This window comes from Euleptes europaea, chromosome 13, assembly GCF_029931775.1.
Source record: "Euleptes europaea isolate rEulEur1 chromosome 13, rEulEur1.hap1, whole genome shotgun sequence".
Taxonomy (NCBI): domain Eukaryota; kingdom Metazoa; phylum Chordata; class Lepidosauria; order Squamata; family Sphaerodactylidae; genus Euleptes; species Euleptes europaea.
Genome location: NC_079324.1, coordinates 41,822,843 through 41,841,885, shown reverse-complemented (window position 1 = coordinate 41,841,885; position 19,043 = coordinate 41,822,843). Strand labels below are relative to the sequence as shown.

Here is a 19,043-nt window from a genome sequence, read left to right as displayed (position 1 = left end):
CCAAAACATTCACTGGACAGCTGTTATCATAATATCAATGTCCGGCACAGTAGGGGTGGCCCCCAGTCTTTCGAGGTTATAAAATATAAAGCTTGAGGTCTGTGTTTCCTGACCATGGAACACAACATCAAGAGCCACATTCTGCCAGACAATCATAGATGGTACTCTTATTAAGTCCTTGCTTCCATCTTATTTCTTTTCTTCTTCTTTTTCTTGATCGCCATTACCTCTTTAGAAAGTCCATTGTCCTCTGTAGACACGTGCTGTTCCCTTTCATGTGCCCCAGTGAGGCAAGAGGGCTCCTCAGTCCAAACACTGACCTTGTTGTTATGTGGCTTCTCTATTACGCCCTGCTTGCTGTCACTCTCTTCTTTCACTTTCGTCTTCTTCTTTCTCCGCTTCTTCTTCTGGTGGGATTCTGTGGTTTGGCGACTGTGATTGTTGCTGAGCTCCGGGAACGGTGCCTGCAGGCCGCTTCGCTTCAGGATGTCCGCTGCTGACACGGCAGCCTCTTGGCACCTCTGCCATTCTTGGTCATCATCTGACTCGCTGGAAGAGGTACAAGCAAATCATGGAGTGAAACCCATTCCTTCCACATTCACCAAACATGTATATTACAGTTTCAGGGCAACCTGCGTAGTTCAATACTATGCATTTCAAGGGCGCAAAGAGATTGGGAGAATTTTCAGGCTGCTCATTCAACACACACAACCCAATATACACAGGAGGGCATGGAGCTGTTCCTGTTGGAAGCAGAGGATAGGACTCGCAATAATAGGTTTAAATTGCAGGAGGAAAGGTACCGGCTGGATATTAGGAAAATATTTTTACAGTAAGAGTTGTTTGACAGTGGAATCAGCTACCCAGAGAGGTGGTGAGCTTCCTCTCACTGGCAGTCTTTAAGCAGAGGCTGGACAAGCACTTGTCAGGGATGCTCTAGGCTGATCCTGCATTAAGCAGGGGATTGGACTAGATGGCCTGTTCCAACTCTATGATTCTATGACCACAGCAAATGTAGATCTCCTGCCCAAAACACCGCAAATGCAGGCAATTTTAAGTTGCATATAGACACTCTCGTCTACCCAGGGGAAGGAGCAATTTGTAGGTGTGGGTGCAAAAGTTCTTGCCGTATTGTATCTCCTTTCCAAGGATACTGCAGTATGCACCCTACAAAACATTATTACGTTTCGGTAAGAACTATGACCCCTTGGGATGGAGGAGGTGTGAAATCCAACCACCACAACAATAGAATTCCTTGGGTGCACAAAACTCCTAAACTAGGCAGAAAGGAAGATCCAATATAGTTAGAAATATTCTTCTGGCTGCAATGTATGCAACACCTGCTCTATAAAAACTAGTTTGCCAAACTTTAAAAAGTACAAGCCAGAAAATGCTTACAGCTCAAGCTAGCCCAACTGCATAAACAAGCCGGGCAGCTGTGTTTTACAGGCTACAAATGAAACAGCGAGACAGCCAAAAGAAGGCTTGGGGGAAGGAAAAACTTGTAGGGGAAGGGAACCTAGAGGAACAAAATTCCAGGGACCCTGATCATCCTGGGGACACATGGAGAAATGTGATTTGCTTCCATAGGATAACTAAGTTGAGTGCAGGTGGCATGAATATGACCAGAAAAAGATTCTGTCTGGAGTGGCTGTCAGTATCCCTGATTGGAATGCCCTGGCATTTCTCACACAAGGGCTCTCAATCACTGTAAGAGATCCTGGGGTGAACCCCTTTATTTGTGTGTTGCAACAGCTGACCTGGCACTCCTTCCATTTCCATGAACATTTCCATGAATGGGGAGGGTCTGTGGCTCAGTGGTAGAGCATCTGCTTGGCATGCAGAAAGTCCCAGGTTCAATCCCTGGCATCTCCACTTAAAGGGACTAGGCAAGTAGGTGATGTGAAAGACCTCTGCCTGAGACCCTGGAGAGCCGCTGCCGGTCTGAGTAGACAATACTGACTTTGATGGACCAAGGGTCTGATTCAGTATACGGTAATCTGCATGTGTTCAACATTAACAGGCTTCAATTAATACGTACAAGGTATTGACGCTTGGTACAAATATAAATGTTTTTAGATATTCAAAACCAAAAGATCACAAGCAACACCCTAAATGTATGTCACATAAAATGTTAAGAAGCCCAAGCAGAATTTGAAACTCAGGAAAGCAAACTTTTGTCAACTCCATGACAGCCATAGCAAAGCCACAACTAAAGAAGCTCAGGCCTTAGCTCTGGAGATGCTCCAAGACAGCGGTTCTCAAGCTTTTGCAACCCAAGGACCCCCACTTTATGTAATTTTTCTCAGACCCCCCAAATCTTTCCCTCCCTCACTGCCAAACAGCCCCTTCTCAGTGTTCAATGTCTGGCATCTCCAGTTAAAGGGACTAGGCAGGGAGGTAAGATGAAATTCCTTTCTCCGCCTGAGACCCTGGAGAGCCGCTGCCAGTCTGAGTAGACAATACTGACTTTGATGGACCAAAGAGGGTTTGATTCAGTATCAGGCAGCTTCATGTGTTCATGTGTTTATACCTGAAGTAACTATGATGACTGTGTTACAACTGTATCTCCTTGGTACCACTCAGCTCAACCCAAGGAACTCTTAAATTGGCTATCAGTTCCCAGCAACCAATCAACATGTTTCTAGTAGTGCTCTTCTTCTTCCTTTCCTCTGTTCTTAGACCAAGGTCTTGAACAATAAAACCATAAAACTTAAATAAGACCCATCTCTAAAAACATCTCCCTTCGTCTCTTCTCTGCAGCCGCCAAAAAACGAGCAACAAAATAGGTATGCTGAGGGTCAGAGTCCTCTAAGAGGAACTGAACCTTTTGCTCCAAAGTTGCTCGAGAAGATGTGGACCATTTGTTAAAACATGGTATAATCCATTTTAGCCTAAGTTGGTATATGTAAGGTCAGTGCAAAAGGATATGTACCAAGGAGTCCACTGACTGAAGAGAGCAGGGACGCAGCCAGTCTGAAAAAGGGAACTTTAGCATACAGCCCTAGTAGTGCTCTGAAGTTATCTGGAAGTGTGGTTTCTATGGGCAGCAGCAGCAGCTCTGTGAGCGTTCAACGTTCAAAAAGAGAGGGCAGCAATTCTCCTCTGAGGCAGGGAATTTTTGGCCCCGTTATCAGAAAACTGAGAGGGTTCTGTTTCCATATTTGTCTGACGGGCACACAAAAAAGGACTGCTCGTTGGATACCTTTGCAGATCCCGGCTTGAGAAATGTTGCTCCAAGGGAAGAGCAAAGAAAGCTATGAGGCATTTCCCCAGTTATCGTCATTGTCTAAACCTAGTATATGATTAGGCAGAGTGCTGTCAGTTGGGCCACAGCGCAACCTCTTTGGCATGTGGAGCCCATCCAGTATTTCAAAGGTCATAAACAGCACCTTGACTTGAGCCCGGGAAGTCCTACAAAAGCCAGTATAGAGGCATCTTCACAACGTGCACAAAATGGTGGCCCTCCCTTATAAGGCAAGGCCCATTAACAGCAGCCTCCAAGCTGTCTCGTGCAGTAGAATTTTTACATTCGCATTCGCTCTCTACAACAGCCTCTAAAGGACAAACACAGCATAGCAACATCTCACCTGGAGCCAGAATGCTGCAGTTGTCTCCTTTGCAGAGGTGAAGGTTCTGGCTTTTCACTGGCTCCTGGGATAGATGAGGAAAAGAGACGAAAGCCTAATCCATGTAAAAAAAGGGAGTGGGGAGAGAGAAATTAATGCAACCAATAAATCAGGGCCAGACCAAGAAGTACTGTGCCCAAATACAGACCCTGTGGTGTGGGCTCTGCAACCCAGAGGCTCCAACACCAGTCACTGCAGCTGTAGAAGATGCTGCCAGACTATATAGTTGGGGTAGAGCGCAGGTTCCTGATTCCGATACCTGTTCTGGCCAATCACGGGGACTGATGTTGTATGCATATACTCCTCCTGCACCTCAGGCCTCAGCATACACAGCCACAGAGCCTTCATTGGCTATGCTACAGCCCCAGGGTAGAGCCTCCCCAGATTTCCTGACACAGCAACTCCAGCTCACAGATGTTCAATATGCAGGGGAAAGTAGCCTGGATGAGACTGGGGTTGGAATAAAGCCAAGTAGCAAATGCAAATCAAATAAGAGAACTCACTGTCATCATCTGTCTCCGAGGCTTTTGTGCAGGTTTGCACACATCCCAACACGTGCTCCGAGATGGTGATAGAGCTTAAGGGAAGAACATAATTTCAGTATAATATTGTGGAGGTTTAGCTTAATATTCAAACAAGCCCGGCATTCTTTCCCCAGCAATTCTTCCTTGGAGCTACAGCAGATAAATAATCCTCAGTTCATGCAGAGGTAGGCAGAAGGCTACTTCAAGCAGATTTTGAATGTCAGTGGGGCAGTAAAGAAGATAGGTCTGACCTACAGGGCACAATCTGTTCAACCTCCACTGCACTACAACAAGGCAAGGTAAGGTTTCAAAGGAGAGGTCTAGGAGGGAACAAAAAGATCAGGTGTCCAAGCCTTTGGAACCCAGCATCTCCTTTTAAAAAGAAAAGAGCCCTTTGGAAACTAACTCCATGCATGATAACATAAGAACAACCCAGTTGGATCAGACCAGTGGTCCATCTAGTCTCACAACAGTGGCCAACCATTTCCTCTTGAGATCCAACAACAGGGCATAGAGCCTGAGGCCTTCCCCTGATGTTGACTCCTGGCACTGGTATTCAGAGGTTCCCTTTAGTCACCATGGCTACTAGCGTTGATAGATCAATCCTCCATGAATCTTTCCAATCCCCTTTTGAAGCTATCTATGCCTGTGGCCATCACTACATCCCCTGATGGCAAATTCCACATTTTAATCACTTGCTGTGTAAAAAAAGTATTTCCTTTTGTCCATCCTGAGTCTGTTGCCCATCAGCTTCATTGGATGCCCTTGAGTTCTAGTATTTTGGCAGAGGGATAAAAAGTTCTCAACTCTCTCCACCCATGCATAATTTATAAACCTCTATCATGTCCCCCCCTCTTTTCTAAACTGAAAAGTCCCAGACTCTTCAGCCTTTCCTCACAGGGAAGGTGTTCCAACCCACTAATAATCTTGGTTACCCTTTTCCGTACTTTTTCCAGCTCTGCAATGTCCTCTTTGAGAAACAGTGACCAGAACTGCACACAGTATTCCAAATCAGACTGTACCATAGATTTATACAGGGGCACTATAATATTGGCCATTTTATTTTCAATCCCTTTCCTAATAAACCCCAGCATAGAGTTTGCCTTTTTCACTGCTGCAGCACACTGGGTTGACACTTTCATTGAGCTTTCTACTATGAGCTCAATATCTTTTTCCCATTCAGTTTCAGCAAGTTCAGACCCATTAGCATATACTTGAAGTTGGGATATTTTTTTAGATAACATATAAGACACAGAGTACACAAAACTAACACCAAGAGAAGACCTACAAACTGAAGAGCACTTCCACAACTTTGCCATAAACAAGGCATTTCAGAGAAAGACACAGGTATTGTACTCCCCACCCCGACCTGGATGGCCCAGTGTGAGAGATCCCCCTCTCTGAGTTTGCTTCTCCAAATCAGTTGCTCAGACGTTGATACAGAAACAATAGATTTATTGAAGCCTTCAGGAGATGAGACAGGCACAGGTAGAAAGTTGCAAGTGAGGGGCTATACGGGTTTACAGAATATATTGACTCCAGGGCACTGGGGCACTGGGGTTCACACTTATTGTTATGGGAAGTTACAAGCTTGGCATAATACAAAACATCAGACGGATCCCAGGAAGTCTGGTGCGGCTATCACACTTCCAAGGCCGCACCGGCCCGAGGGAGTACAGGCAGGAAAACAGCGGGGGGGAAGATACATGGGCCATCAGGCCTGGCGCCTGAGACCAGAAGGTGTGAACTGCTTTTACGAGTTCACTGATAATACCGCAGGTGATGGAAAGCAGAGACACAAAGACAGAGACCCTCACATTCTGCCCCCCTTAAGGCCCCCCTCCGGGAGGATGAGGCTTATCGGGATAAGCAAGGTGGAAGTCTCGGACCAAGCGAGGAGCTGCCATGTGGGGTGCGGCCACCCATTCGTCATGAGCGGAGCCAAGGTTTTTCCAGCGAACAAAGTAAAACAGTTTCCCTTTCTTCCATTTGGAATCTAAAACCTTGGATATTTCCAAATGGGTGTCCCCTCCTACTACGGTAGGAATCTCATGAGCGGGAGGGGGGTGGAACTGGGGAGCTGCTACATAAGGTTTGAGGAGGCTTATATGGAAGACTGGATGAACCCCCTTGAGTGTTTTAGGGAGACTCAGTTCCACGGTAACCTCGTTGATTACTCTGGTAATGGGGAAAGGTCCTACATAACGGTCGCTCAGTTTTTTGCAGGGGCGAAGAGAGCGGAGGTTTTTGGTGGACAGATAGACTTGCTCCCCCACCTTGAGTTCCCATCCCGGAGACCGGTGTTTGTCCGCTTGTTCCTTGTACTTGCTTTTTGCCCTTTCCAGATTTTTGAGCAACCATGGCCAGGTGGATTTAACCACCTGAATCCACTCCTGAAGATCAGGGGTAGACTGGAGCTCTGGCGAGACGGGGGCAGAACCGAAAGGGCCAAAATCCGTCCCGTATATAACTTGGAAGGGACTAAAGCCGGTAGAGGAATGAGGCGCATTGTTGTACGCATATTCGGCAAATGGCAACAGGTCAACCCAGTCATCCTGGTGGAAATTTACATAGCAGCGCAAATAACATTCTACTACCGCATTTACTCGTTCTGTTTGACCATCCGTTTGGGGGTGATAGGCGGAAGAAAGGCCCTGTTCCTCCACTCCCATTAACTTTAGGAAAGCCCGCCAGAATTTGGCAACAAACTGGACCCCCCGGTCGGAGAGGACCTTCCTCGGGATCGAGTGTAGCCTGAGGACGTGCGTGATGAACAGTTTAGCTAAGCCCTGGGCTGAAGGAAGACCTGCACATGGAACGAAATGAACCTGTTTGGAAAAGAGGTCTGTGATAACCCAGAGAACCGTTTTCCCCCGACTTGGAGGTAGGTCGGTGATAAAATCCATGGCGATGACTTCCCAGGGACGGGAGGGGTTCTCAAGCGGTTTGAGAAGCCCCGGGGGTTTTCCCATCCGTTTCTTGGCTGTGGCGCAGGTGGGGCAGCTGCGCACATACAACTCCACATCAGATCTCATACCGGGCCACCAAAACTGCCTTCGAACCAGGTGAAGCGTTTTTACGAAACCAAAATGACCTGCCAGCCTGGCCCCATGTACAAGTCCCAATACTTCTTTGCGAAGGGAAGATGGGACATATAGTTTCCCCCCCTGCACCCACCAAGTGTTGGTTCGTTCCAAGCCAGGAGGGAGGAGATTGTGCTCCTCCTCCTGCAAGGAGGCGTCCCGGAGTCGCTGTTGGAACACTTCCGGGATACCCTTGAGCGTAGGGGGGGTCTCCGGTTGGCGGGCTTGGGATCGGGTGGTGACGGCTAAGCCAGGGACTTCCCCTCGCTGTTCGGGAGTGAACAGGGAGTCGACGGGGCGATCGAAATCGTTGCGATACTGGGGAAGTCGTGACAAAGCATCAGCTAGGGCATTTTCTTTGCCAGGGACATGTTTGAGGGTGAACCGGAATTTTGCAAAAAATTGGGCCCACCGAATTTGTTTGGCATTGAGTTTTCTAGCTCCCTTGAGAGCCTCAAGATTCTTGTGATCTGTGCACACTTCGAACGGCAGTTCGGCCCCCTCCAAGAAGTGTCTCCATATGGTAAGGGCATGTTTGACCGCTGCTGCCTCCTTCTCCCAAATGGCCCAGTTGATTTCGGACTGGGAAAACTTCTTGGAGAAGTAGGCGCACGGCCTTAACCGTCCCCCCTCATCCCTCTGCAATAGGGCCCCGCCCATTGCTACATCCGAGGCATCCACCTGCACCACGAAGGGCTTGGTGCAATCCGGGTGAGCCAAAACGGGTTCGGATGAAAAAAGTAGCTTTAAACGTTCAAAAGCTTGCTGGCACTGGGGAGACCATTGCAGACGGGCTGAGGGGAGTGCGGCGCTAGCCCCCCTGTCCTTGGTACGCAACAGGGCAGTGAGGGGAAGCGCAACTTGGGCAAAGTTGGGAATGAAATTCCGGTAAAAGTTGGCAAACCCCAAAAACTGTTGAAGTTGGCGGCGGGTAGTGGGGGTTTCCCAGTCCCGCACCGCCTGGACCTTGGCGGGGTCCATTTCCAACCCTTGGTGGGAAATCACATACCCCAAAAATGTAATAGAAGGTTGGTGGAATTCACACTTGGACACCTTAGCATACAGTTTGTGCTCCCGCAGCCGCTGGAGCACTTCTCGCACTAGGCGCACATGTTCTTCCATGGTCTCAGAGTAAATAAGAATGTCATCGAGAAATACCACCACCCCCCGAAACAGTAAATCATGCAAAACTTCATTAATTAATTGCATAAAGACACTCGGAGCCCCCGAAAGTCCGAACGGCATGACCAGGTACTCAAACATCCCAAAACAACTGGAAAAGGCCGTTTTGGGTTCGTCTCCTTCTTTGATGCGAATGCGGTGGTAGGCTTCTACCAAGTCCAGTTTGGTGAAGATTCGGCCCTCCTTTAATTGTGCTAGAAGGTCAGGAATAAGAGGGAGGGGGTAAGCATTAGACTGGGTGACTGCGTTCAGTCTGCGAAAGTCAATACACAGTCTTAAATCTCCCGTCTTTTTCTTTACAAAGAAAGCTGGGGCTGAATAAGGAGCCTTGGAGGGGCGTATGAAACCCCTCGCCAGATTGACATCCAGATAGTCCCGCAATACAGTCTTTTCACTGGGGCTCATGGGGTAAACCTTTCCCTTAGACAGTTTGCCTTCCCCTACGATCTCGATGGCACAGTCCGTTTCTCTGTGGGGAGGCAGTTCGTCGCACTCTCTAACATCGAAAACATCAGTAAACTGCGAGTACTCAGAGGGTAACTGTGGAGAGACTGGGGCGGGGGACCCTACCAGTGCGGCGGCTGGAGTTCTGAGTACCCGTTCCTTGTCATGCAACCCACAGGGGTTTTCGGGGAAAGAAAGCACCCGTTTAACCCAATCAATGGAGGGATTGTGTCCCCTTAACCAGTTCATCCCTAACACCACAGGGGTTACAATAGGGGCGATGGTGAAATACAACCGTTCCCAATGTTCCCCCACGGACATAATCACGGCTGCAGTTCTGTGGGTCACAGGGCCCCGTTTAAAGTCACTCCCGTCCATTTGGGAAAAACGGAGGGGTCCCGGAAGCCGCTTGCGCCGGACCCCCAACTTCTTGGCAGTTTCCTCATTTATCATGGTGCGGGCACACCCCGAGTCGACCAACGCGGGGACCTCTAACGGGGGACCCCCTTTGGGTAGGGACAGATGAACACGCACAAATACATTGTCCTCTTGGGCGCTTACCATCGGTGGAGCTCCTTGCACAACGATAGGGACGGTCTGCTGCGGAGCCCCCTCTACAGCAGACCGACGGCGTTTTTTGCCGGCTGTTCCCACTCTTCCTCCTCGCTGGAAGAGGGGGACGGGGTGGTGGCCTCCGGGGAGCCGTCCGAATCAAAGACGGTATTTGTAATCCGGGACCCCGATGGGACCGTAGAGTCGGATGCCCCATCCTGGGGGCGCGCGTGGAGAGCGGAGGGTGCGCCGGAGCGCCGGCTCAGTGGTCCACTTCTACGGCGAGGCTGGCTGTCGGCGGCCGGTTTCGTCGGCTCGGCCTGGGTTTGGCGGGGGGGGGTCGGACGGCCTGAGCGAGAGGGGCATTGCGATGCAAAGTGACCCTTTCCCCCGCAGATCAGGCAGACGCCGGCCTCGAACCGCTTGCGGCGTTCCGCGGCCGAGAGACCCCCGCCACCCCCTTGCCGGAGTTCCCGGCCACGGTCACCTCGGGGCCTGGGGTCTCGCCCAAGCCGTTGCTTGGACAAGTTCAGGAGTTGCTTGCGATTCTCGATGTCAGCAGCATGGCGAACCCAACCTTCCACATCCGGGGGGTTCCCTTGCATGAAGGCCCAATGTTGGAGGTCTGGGTTGAGACCCTCCCTGAAACATTGTACCAAGGTAGCTTCACTCCAGTCCAGAATTCGGCTAGCCAGTGACTGGAACTCACTTGCATACTGCGCCACCGACTTAGTCCCTTGGCGCAGTTGCATCAGGGAGGCTTTAGCCCGCTCACCCAGAGTCGGGTCCTCAAAACGGTTTCGGAGTGCTACCATGAACTCGTCCAGGGTTCGCAGTACCGGCGAGCGGAGTTCATACTGCAACACCATCCAGGCAGCCGCCTCCCCTTGCAGTAAGGAAGCCACGTACTGCACCCGGGACTCCTCAGAAACAAAGGTTCGGCCTTGTTCCCGCATAAAAATGTCCACTTGGACCATAAAAAAGGTCAATTGGTCTCCCGACCCGTCATACGTGACTTTCAGGTCCCGACGGGCCGGGGGGGCAGGGGTTGCGGGCGGAACTACCGGCGCCCCGTCTGGGGGAGCACCGGCTGGAGGTTGCAACTTCAGCGCATCTAGGGCCGTGGCCATCTCACCCATTACGCGTTGCATGGTCTCCATCTGCTCCTGCATAGCCCGGCGGTCTTCCTGCCACTGCTTTCGTTCTTCCTCCATGAGGGCCTCTTTGCGGGCCGGGTCCCCTTCGAGTCCCGTGCTGGGGAAGGCCAACCGGCGATCCTTCGCCGCAGTCCGCGAGAGCGACCAGCCCTTGGGAGAGTCCAGCCAATAAGTAAGCCCCCGGGGACGTTCGTCCCGATCTTGGTCGGGGGCGCGACCCTTCGGTTTCTTTGGCTTGGCTCCCTCCTCCTTCGGGTCCGGCTTCTCCGGCTCGTCCGGAGCCTTGGGGGCATCGGGGATAGGGGTGGTGTCCTCGTCGGCTGACATTCTGTCCAAAGCGGTACAGCTGCAGTCCGAGAGGCAAGGACTTGCAACTTAATGTGAGAGATCCCCCTCTCTGAGTTTGCTTCTCCAAATCAGTTGCTCAGACGTTGATACAGAAACAATAGATTTATTGAAGCCTTCAGGAGATGAGACAGGCACAGGTAGAAAGTTGCAAGTGAGGGGCTATACGGGTTTACAGAATATATTGACTCCAGGGCACTGGGGCACTGGGGTTCACACTTATTGTTATGGGAAGTTACAAGCTTGGCATAATACAAAACATCAGACGGATCCCAGGAAGTCTGGTGCGGCTATCACACTTCCAAGGCCGCACCGGCCCGAGGGAGTACAGGCAGGAAAACAGCGGGGGGGAAGATACATGGGCCATCAGGCCTGGCGCCTGAGACCAGAAGGTGTGAACTGCTTTTACGAGTTCACTGATAATACCGCAGGTGATGGAAAGCAGAGACACAAAGACAGAGACCCTCACACCCAGGCTAGCCTGATCTCGTCAGATCTCAGAAGCTAAGCAGGGTCAGCCCTGGTTAGTATTTGGATGGGAGACCACCAAGGAATACCAGGGTTGCTGTGCAGAGGAAGGCACTGGCAAACCACCTCTGTTAGTCTCTTGCCATGAAAACCTGCAAAAGGGGTCGCCATAAGTCGGCTGCGACTTGACGGCATTTTACACACACACACATTGTACTCCCCAGGATCTGTCTCACTTCTCTCCAGACATGGGGATTCCCTCCCCACAAAGGGGTCCATAATGTGCGATGCAAGCAGCAGCAGCCTTAAGACTTCCCATGGAAAGGCAATTTCTCCTGATAAAGTACGCTGTGTAATATCTGGGGAAAGCCTTCAATAAGCCTCTGATCTCACAACAAAGAATTATTATTTGGAAAGGAGTTGCTGATACCTGTCCAGGATGGATCCCAGTTTTTTTGCAACATGTGCTCGGAATTCTGGAGTGGTCTGCAGTTCATTCTGATCCTGCCCACGATCACTGACCTTATGTCTGTTTAGGGAGAAGACACAAACAAATGGCAATTTGTTTGGAGTTTGGTAGAAAACAGTTGCTCTTGTTTTAAAAAGCCAGAGAAACTAGACTATGTTCTTAAAATCCTGAAATGAGCAAACCAGAACTTAAAAAAAATATATTGGTTTGGTGATTGCCTCAGTACAATTCCCCAAGGTCAGACAGGATGCATTTTATATATATTCACTGGTACCAATTTGTGTAAGAGATGGTGGTAGAAAGTGCTGTCAAGTTGCAGCTGAGTTATGGCAACCTAGGGTTTGTGAGGCAAGAGAGTAGTAAAAGCTGCCTTACCTTGCTAATTTTTAAAAAGCGGGTCCAGGGAGTAGCCAGGAAATTATATAGGTCTGTTAGGGAGCACTGCTAACCATGCCTCCTCAGAAGTAAATCCAATTTGATTCAATGGAGCTCGCTTTTAGGGCTGCACTGACTTTCTAACATCTGTCATGAGTAAATTCATAGAATCATAGAGTTGGAAGAGGCTATACAGGCCATCTAGTTCAACCCCCAAATTAGTGGCAAGGATTCATTTGAAATTATTTGCCGTCCAGGTATGCAGCCAACACAGCCATCCTAAACAGAGTTACATTCGTCTAAGCCCACTGACATTCGCATAAACAGCCAGTTATTATTTCTGGTCTCCAATTCTAATCCCTTTGATTCTGGGTATTTGCCACATGGTATGTGCTAAGAGTTTGAGAGATGTGTCAAGAGAAGCAAGGACATCCCTGTCTTACATTTCCCTGAGGAGGGATGGATCACATCTAAGGTCATTAGTTATCATGCACAAGGCAGGCATTTTGTGATGTATTAGTATCCATTGTCAGAACAATCAGTGAAATTTGTTTTGCATGGGGGTGCACATTAAGACATCAATGCAGGTGAAGAACTTCTCTGCATTCACGAAGACGACTCCATTCAGTGAGGGCCTTTGATCAGCAACAGCTGTTGAATTGGAGTCTAAGGAAGTCTGCTGCTCTTTGCCATCTGGGAACAAATCCCATTTGCTGGGTGTAAAATTACAGTAAGGTCAGAAAATAGTAAGTACTTTGGCATCTATATTTGTAAGAGAAAAGATTGGCCAGTAGCTGGCACTTGTCTGAGGGGTCACATCTTAGTTTCAGTTTTAGTGATATACTAGCCTTAAACAACTATCTGGCATATTACATTTTCAGATTTCCACGGCTAACTTTGCTAGCACTGGTGAAAATATATTAAAACTCTACACCACTCCACACAAAAGTCAGTAGGGCCAGCTGCTTTGCCTGCTTTCATCTATTTTATTGTCTGCTCTGTTTCAGGCCCTGTAATAGGAACCCAAAGACATTTCCTGCTGTGTCTCGAGAGCCCCGACATTTCAACCTTTCTCAGCAGTAGTCTTTTTGAAGATTAATGACACCTTTGTAAAGTTTTGAATAAAATCCCTGGAACTGTTTATTAATGGCTTTTGTGTCTTTGTGGACCTGTCCCTTAGGGTCCTTGATGCTACAGTTGATGGATCTATTTTTAAAAAAAATCTGTAAATCAGTAGCTTTCACCCCAGCTTTAAGAGTGTTCCCCCCCTAATTTTCTTTTGATAAGATGCTGCATAATCTTATTTGACTTCTTAAGTAAGCTTACATATTACCCCACAGTAAGAACCGATTAAGTTCTGAAATGTCATTAAATTGCAAGCATTTCTAAATTTCTAAGGTAAGCATCTGTATGAAAATCTTTCAATAACGATTATAAATTTGTGCATCAAGGATATCATTAAATTACACCCCCATTAGTCCAGTTTCATCATAGGGAACAATCTGAATAAGTAGGCAGTCAAAGAAGTTAGGAGGGAATATAGACATAAAGAGAGCCTTGCTGGATCAGACCAGTGGTCCATCCAGTCCAGCATCCTGTCTCACACAAAGGCCAACCAGTTGCCCTAAAATGCCAACAACAGGACACGGAGACCAAGGTTTCCCCTGATGCTGCTTTTTAGCAGTGGTATTCAGAGGTTTACTGCCTCTGAATATGGGAGGGTCCCTTTAGTTACCATGGCTAGTAGCCACTAGTGGACATCTGCAATGAATTTATCTAATTCTCTTTTAAAGCCATCCACGCTCAGGACCGAGGCCTGACATTTTTGTTTAAAAATGAACATTCACCTTACATATCTGAACTTCTATCCTGCCCACATATTGCCCAGGCCTTATTGCTCCAATTTGCGGACCCTACAATTGTACTAATCAATGTCTATCTGCCACCGAGGGAGAGTTCTGAAGATCTCCAACACCAATGGGACCAACTAACCAACTACACACTTAAATTGGAAAAACCTCACCCTTCAGCTGAATTTCTAATAGTGATTTCAATGCCAGAATTGGACCCGACAACTCACTATTAGCAGGTGCCTTGGGATTCGATTCGGAGTCCGCTCTGCCAGCCTTACTGTGCCAACCCAGACAATCGAAAGGTGCCAAATTTAATAAAGCGGGCATTTTGTTGGCAGAATACTGTATCGCCCGTGATAAATTTATTCTGTATGGCCTGGCATATCTACAAGACTCTGATGAATTCACCTTTATTAATGTTAATGGGAAAAGCGTTATCGACTATGGGCTGTGCTCCCCTTGGCTGGTGGCTAAAATAAACTTATTTCAGGTCAAACCAAGAACAGAAAGCGATCACAAGCCAATTCAAATATCTATAAACTTCAAACCAGTAGAAACAATTTCAACTGAATACGTACAGGATTCGACTCTCAAATTTTGACTCCAGCATAATACCAATATATTCAATGACTATACACAGTCTTTGGTTAACAACAACAAAGTAATTTCCTCCTCCATCCCAGCATGGCTTCCAGTTGACACGGAAGAAATTTTATCATTAATAAACTCACTGAAAAAGCCCAAATCTCCTGGCCCTGATGGCATCCCAAATGAACTACTACAAAATTTAGCGGATTGGTGGACTCATCCTCTTGCGAACGTTTTCTTGATACTAAATCACTATGGAGTTTTGCCCGAGGTGTGGCTTAACTCAATAATAGTTCCCATATTAAAAAAAGGTGCACCAGACTTACCGGAAAACTTTTGCCCGATCAGTTTATTATCAGTTATTGGGAAGCTATATGACAAACACCCTGAGAAGAAACTGAATCACTGGATAACTTTCCAAGCCATCCTGGGCTGTGAGCAAATTGGCTTCAGACCTGGAAAAACTACTCTGGACCATTGTCTCATTCTAATGTCACTAGCCAAAAAATACATGAGAGCAGAAAGGGGGAAGCTTTTTGTGGCCTTTATTGACCTAAAAGGAGCCTTTGATACAATTCCCAAAGACCTCCTATGCCAGAAATTGGAAAAACCTAAAACAGACCAGCGACTCCTTGCGCTAATACACTGCCTGTACAACCTGTCAGGTTAAATTCAACACTAATGGTGATCTGACAACAAAAATTCCAGTCAAAAAAGGCATGAGGCAAGGGTGTGTCTTGGCCCCTCATCTGTTCAATTTGTTCATCAATGACCTAGCTACAGCTCTTGACAAGGTAGACAGCCATCCACCTAAACTGAACAATCATCCAACTCCCCTGCTACTGTACGCCGACGACGCCATAGTCTTGGCCAGGACTCCAATTGGCCTTAAAAGATACCTGGCCTTCACTGCCTATTGTCAACAAAATGGGCTCACCATCAATGCAGAAAAATCAAAGATCATGGTCTTTGCCAAAACCTTGAGTCATTATAACTGAAAAGTCGGCAGCACCACCTTAGAACAGGTCAAGAGTTTCAAATATCTAGGTCTGACCTTCACCTATAATTTAAGCTGGACACAGCACAAAACACGCACAGTGAACCAAGCCAGATGTTCAGCACAGGCATAGTAAGATTCTTCTACCATCAAGGGAACCAACAAATCCCAGCAGCACTACAAATCTTCAGTCTGAAAGTATTGTCACAGCTGCTATACGCTGTGCCAATTTGGATTCATGCCTACTCAGATGAAGTGGAACGGATCCAAGGCCGCTTTCTCAGACATCTTGTAGGGCTCCCAAATTGCATCTCTTATCTCACCGTCTGCTTCAAAACAAATCAAAAATTAGTAACAACTAGGGCCTGGTCATCTGCCATAAAATTTTGGCTATGGATCCATTATCATGCGGGGGAATCAACCCTGTTAAAATACCTACTAGAAGACCCCTACTGGACTGAACGCTCTGACTGGACAATCAAGATAAAAAAGAAAATTGCCCAGATAGGCATCGACCTAGACTCCATGCTTCTGTCCAGCGAGAGTTATATCCTAAGTCTAATAAAACGAAGAATAGTCGATCATGAGTTCCAGCTCAAATTTCCTTCAACGCCACCAATTTGCTCACCTCAATACTTTGGACTTCCACCTATTTCCATTTAAACTACCTGGACCGTTTTAACAATCCTAAGCTCAGGAAAGTCTTTATGCAGGCTAGGACTAATTCATTGCCTTCAGCGATCCTTCGTGGCCGATTCCTGAAAACGCCTTACAGTGAAAGGGTCTGTGGATGTGGTGCAGGATGTCCTGACTCCCTGTCTCATATTCTTTTGGACTGCCATCTTTATGATTCCCCAAGAGGAAACCTAATAATTAGTGGAAACTGGTTTTAAGACATCAAAACAAATTCATAGATCATATGTCTATCAAGGGCTATTAACTGTGACAGTGAAAATGAAATTCTGTTCAGTGGCAATCTGAAGTCTCTTGGAAAGCCAACATGCCAGGAAGAAAAGCCTTCCCTCTCCCAATGTGTTAGATTTCTCTGTTCTAGGATTTGATACATATATAGGGGAAGCTTTCTCTGTGCTAGGATTTGATACATATACAGGGGAAGCATTCAAACATTCATTCTGAGAATGAACAAACCCAGAAGGCCTGTACTCTGGTGTTTCTTATGAATGTACCATTTTTGATTTCAAATAGATATGGTTAGGATCTGAATGTTTAATAAACTGCTCAAAATGAAAGATACCTGATACTAGACACGGCTGATGGCAGCTTGCTCTTCGAAAAATTACCTGACACAAGAAAAGTTTAAAAAAAAAAAAAACAAAGTTAGAATCTGCCTTCAAATAAGGAGATTATTAATTAATACATGGTTTGAAATTAAGTAACTGTTATTGACCATAAACACAACTTCTGCCAAGGATTACATAAATAATACAGGTACTGATTCAACCCCAAACCCTAGAGTGGCTGTTTTCACCCAATGATTAAAATCAAGTGACCTGCCCACCCCACCATAAAATGTAATGTGTGACTCAACAGAGAAAAGTATTCTATAACAGCTTGACAAAATAATGGTGACACCAATATGGCCCTGGCACTCTCAATGTACCCTGCTCTAGTTCTTGGCCCATTCCTTAGAACCCAGGCTACCTTCAGACTCCTATGTGTAAGATATAGCTAGAACCTAGTTCAATTATGTACGGTGATGTTTGTTTCAGGTGGCCATTGCAAACAAGGTAGCAGAAACACGGTCACAACGCTTTTCCTGTAAGGGGATCATCACAACCCATGCACATGCTGCAGAAAATTTTCACAAGTGTAATCTAATATTGTTCTTCCAGGCTTCCTGATAATAAACAAAAGCTCCCTAATCTTTAAGATCTCCCAGAGAGACTCTGCTTTGGGCACCTTCTTTTCGAGGAAGATGAGCTCTCTGGTATTACAACAGACCCTGACCACCTCACTGCTTAGTTCTATGCTGACGGTTGAAAATTTTAGACATACCCAGGCATTGAAGGCTGCAATCCTATGCACACTTACTCAGGAGTTGTGTGTGTTAAGTGCCGTCAAGTCGCTTCTGACTCACGGCGACCCTATGAATGAAAGTCCTCCAAACTGTCCTGTCTTTGACAGCCTTGTTCAGATCTTGCAAATTGAAGGCTGTGGCTTCCTTTATTGAGTCCATCCATCTCCTGTTGGGTCTTCCTCTTTTCCTGCTGCCCTCAACTTTTCCTATCATGACGGTCTTGTCCAGTGACTCTTGTCGTCTCATGACGTGACCAAAATACGACAGCCTCAGTTTAGTCATTTTAGCTTCTAGGGTCAGTTCAGGCTTGATTTGATCTAGAACCCACTGATTTGGTTTTTTTGGCGGTCCACGGAATCCGTAACACTCTCCCCCAACACCACATTTCAAAGGAATCTATTTTCTTCCTCCTCCTTCCTCCACTAAACTTAAGACCTTCCGAGTAGAGGTGTATAGGACTATGTTCCTACCCCCCACCCCACCCCGTTTTTCTGTCTCCACTGCTTGTTGGTGTTTCTTTTTAACTTTTGGGGTTTCAAATATCGTTTTTTCCTGTGTATAAGAGCAGGAATGTATTTGGACAGAAAGGCGATGACCAAAGCGGTGTGCCGAGCGGCCCGGTCTATCTGGAAAAGCTTCGGAAGGTCGGGCCACGCATTATTTCATGCACTCACTCGCGGGCGCAAAATGTTTCATTTCTGGAGGGACATAAACAAGCGGCCATTTCCGCACCGAGGACCTTCCTTCCCTCCTTACCGTCTGAAGCCTTTAGGTCCCAAATTGCTTCTCGAAACCGCTCCCACTCTTCCTCGCCGCTGCTTCCCGAGTTTGAAGCGCCCGTGCCCGCCGCCATGCCGGAAATCTCCTCCGGAGCAGAGCATGCTGGGGGTTGTAGTTCTCGCCTAGCTCGCTGCGCTCCCTCCTGGCCTTTGCGGGTATGGTCGATGTGTGTGTAAAGTGATCACAAGAATTTGTTTCTTGTGGGTTATCCGGGCTGTGTGACCGTGGTCTTGGTGTTTTCTTTCCTGACGTTTCGCCCGCAGCTGTGGCAGGCATCTTCAGAGGAGAAGCACTGAAGGACAGGGTCTCTCCGTGTCAAGTGTGTAGGAAGAGTAATCTATAGTCAGAAGGGGGTTGGGTTTGAGCTGAATCATTGTCCTGCAAAAAGTATCCAAGGGAATGTGCTCATCATTGTCCTGATTCAGCTCAGACCCAACCCCTTTCTGACTATGTATTACTCTTCCTACACACTTGACACTGAGAGACACTGTCCTTCAGTGTTGCTCCTCTGAAGATGCCGGCCACAGCTGCCGGCGAAACGTCAGGAAAGAAAATACCA

At 47.5% G+C, this 19,043-nt stretch overlaps 1 protein-coding gene across 1 annotated transcript; it reads right to left on the bottom strand.

The window, feature by feature from the left end:
- Positions 1 to 155: 155 nt before the first annotated feature.
- On the bottom strand, positions 156 to 18,557 carry C13H12orf43 (chromosome 13 C12orf43 homolog). The gene is made up of 6 exons (XM_056859033.1): positions 18,461 to 18,557; positions 16,922 to 16,967; positions 11,815 to 11,913; positions 4,133 to 4,206; positions 3,591 to 3,684; positions 156 to 549 (listed from the first exon to the last, which is right to left on the bottom strand). The coding sequence occupies exons 1-6, from the start codon at positions 18,555 to 18,557 to the stop codon at positions 171 to 173; spliced, it is 789 nt and encodes a 262-aa protein (XP_056715011.1). The 3' UTR covers positions 156 to 170.
- Positions 18,558 to 19,043: the final 486 nt, after the last annotated feature.

Excerpts from the sequence above, each read along its gene's own strand:
- C13H12orf43 (XM_056859033.1), bottom strand. The coding sequence starts at position 18,557 with ATGGCGGCGGGCACGGGCGCTTCAAACTCGGGAAGCAGCGGCGAGGAA. Across the intron at positions 3,685-4,132 it reads CTCGGAGACAGATGATGACA|GCTTTCGTCTCTTTTCCTCA; the intron begins GTGAGTTCTCTT and ends TACATGGATTAG. Across the intron at positions 550-3,590 it reads CTGCAGCATTCTGGCTCCAG|CGAGTCAGATGATGACCAAG; the intron begins GTGAGATGTTGC and ends TACCTCTTCCAG.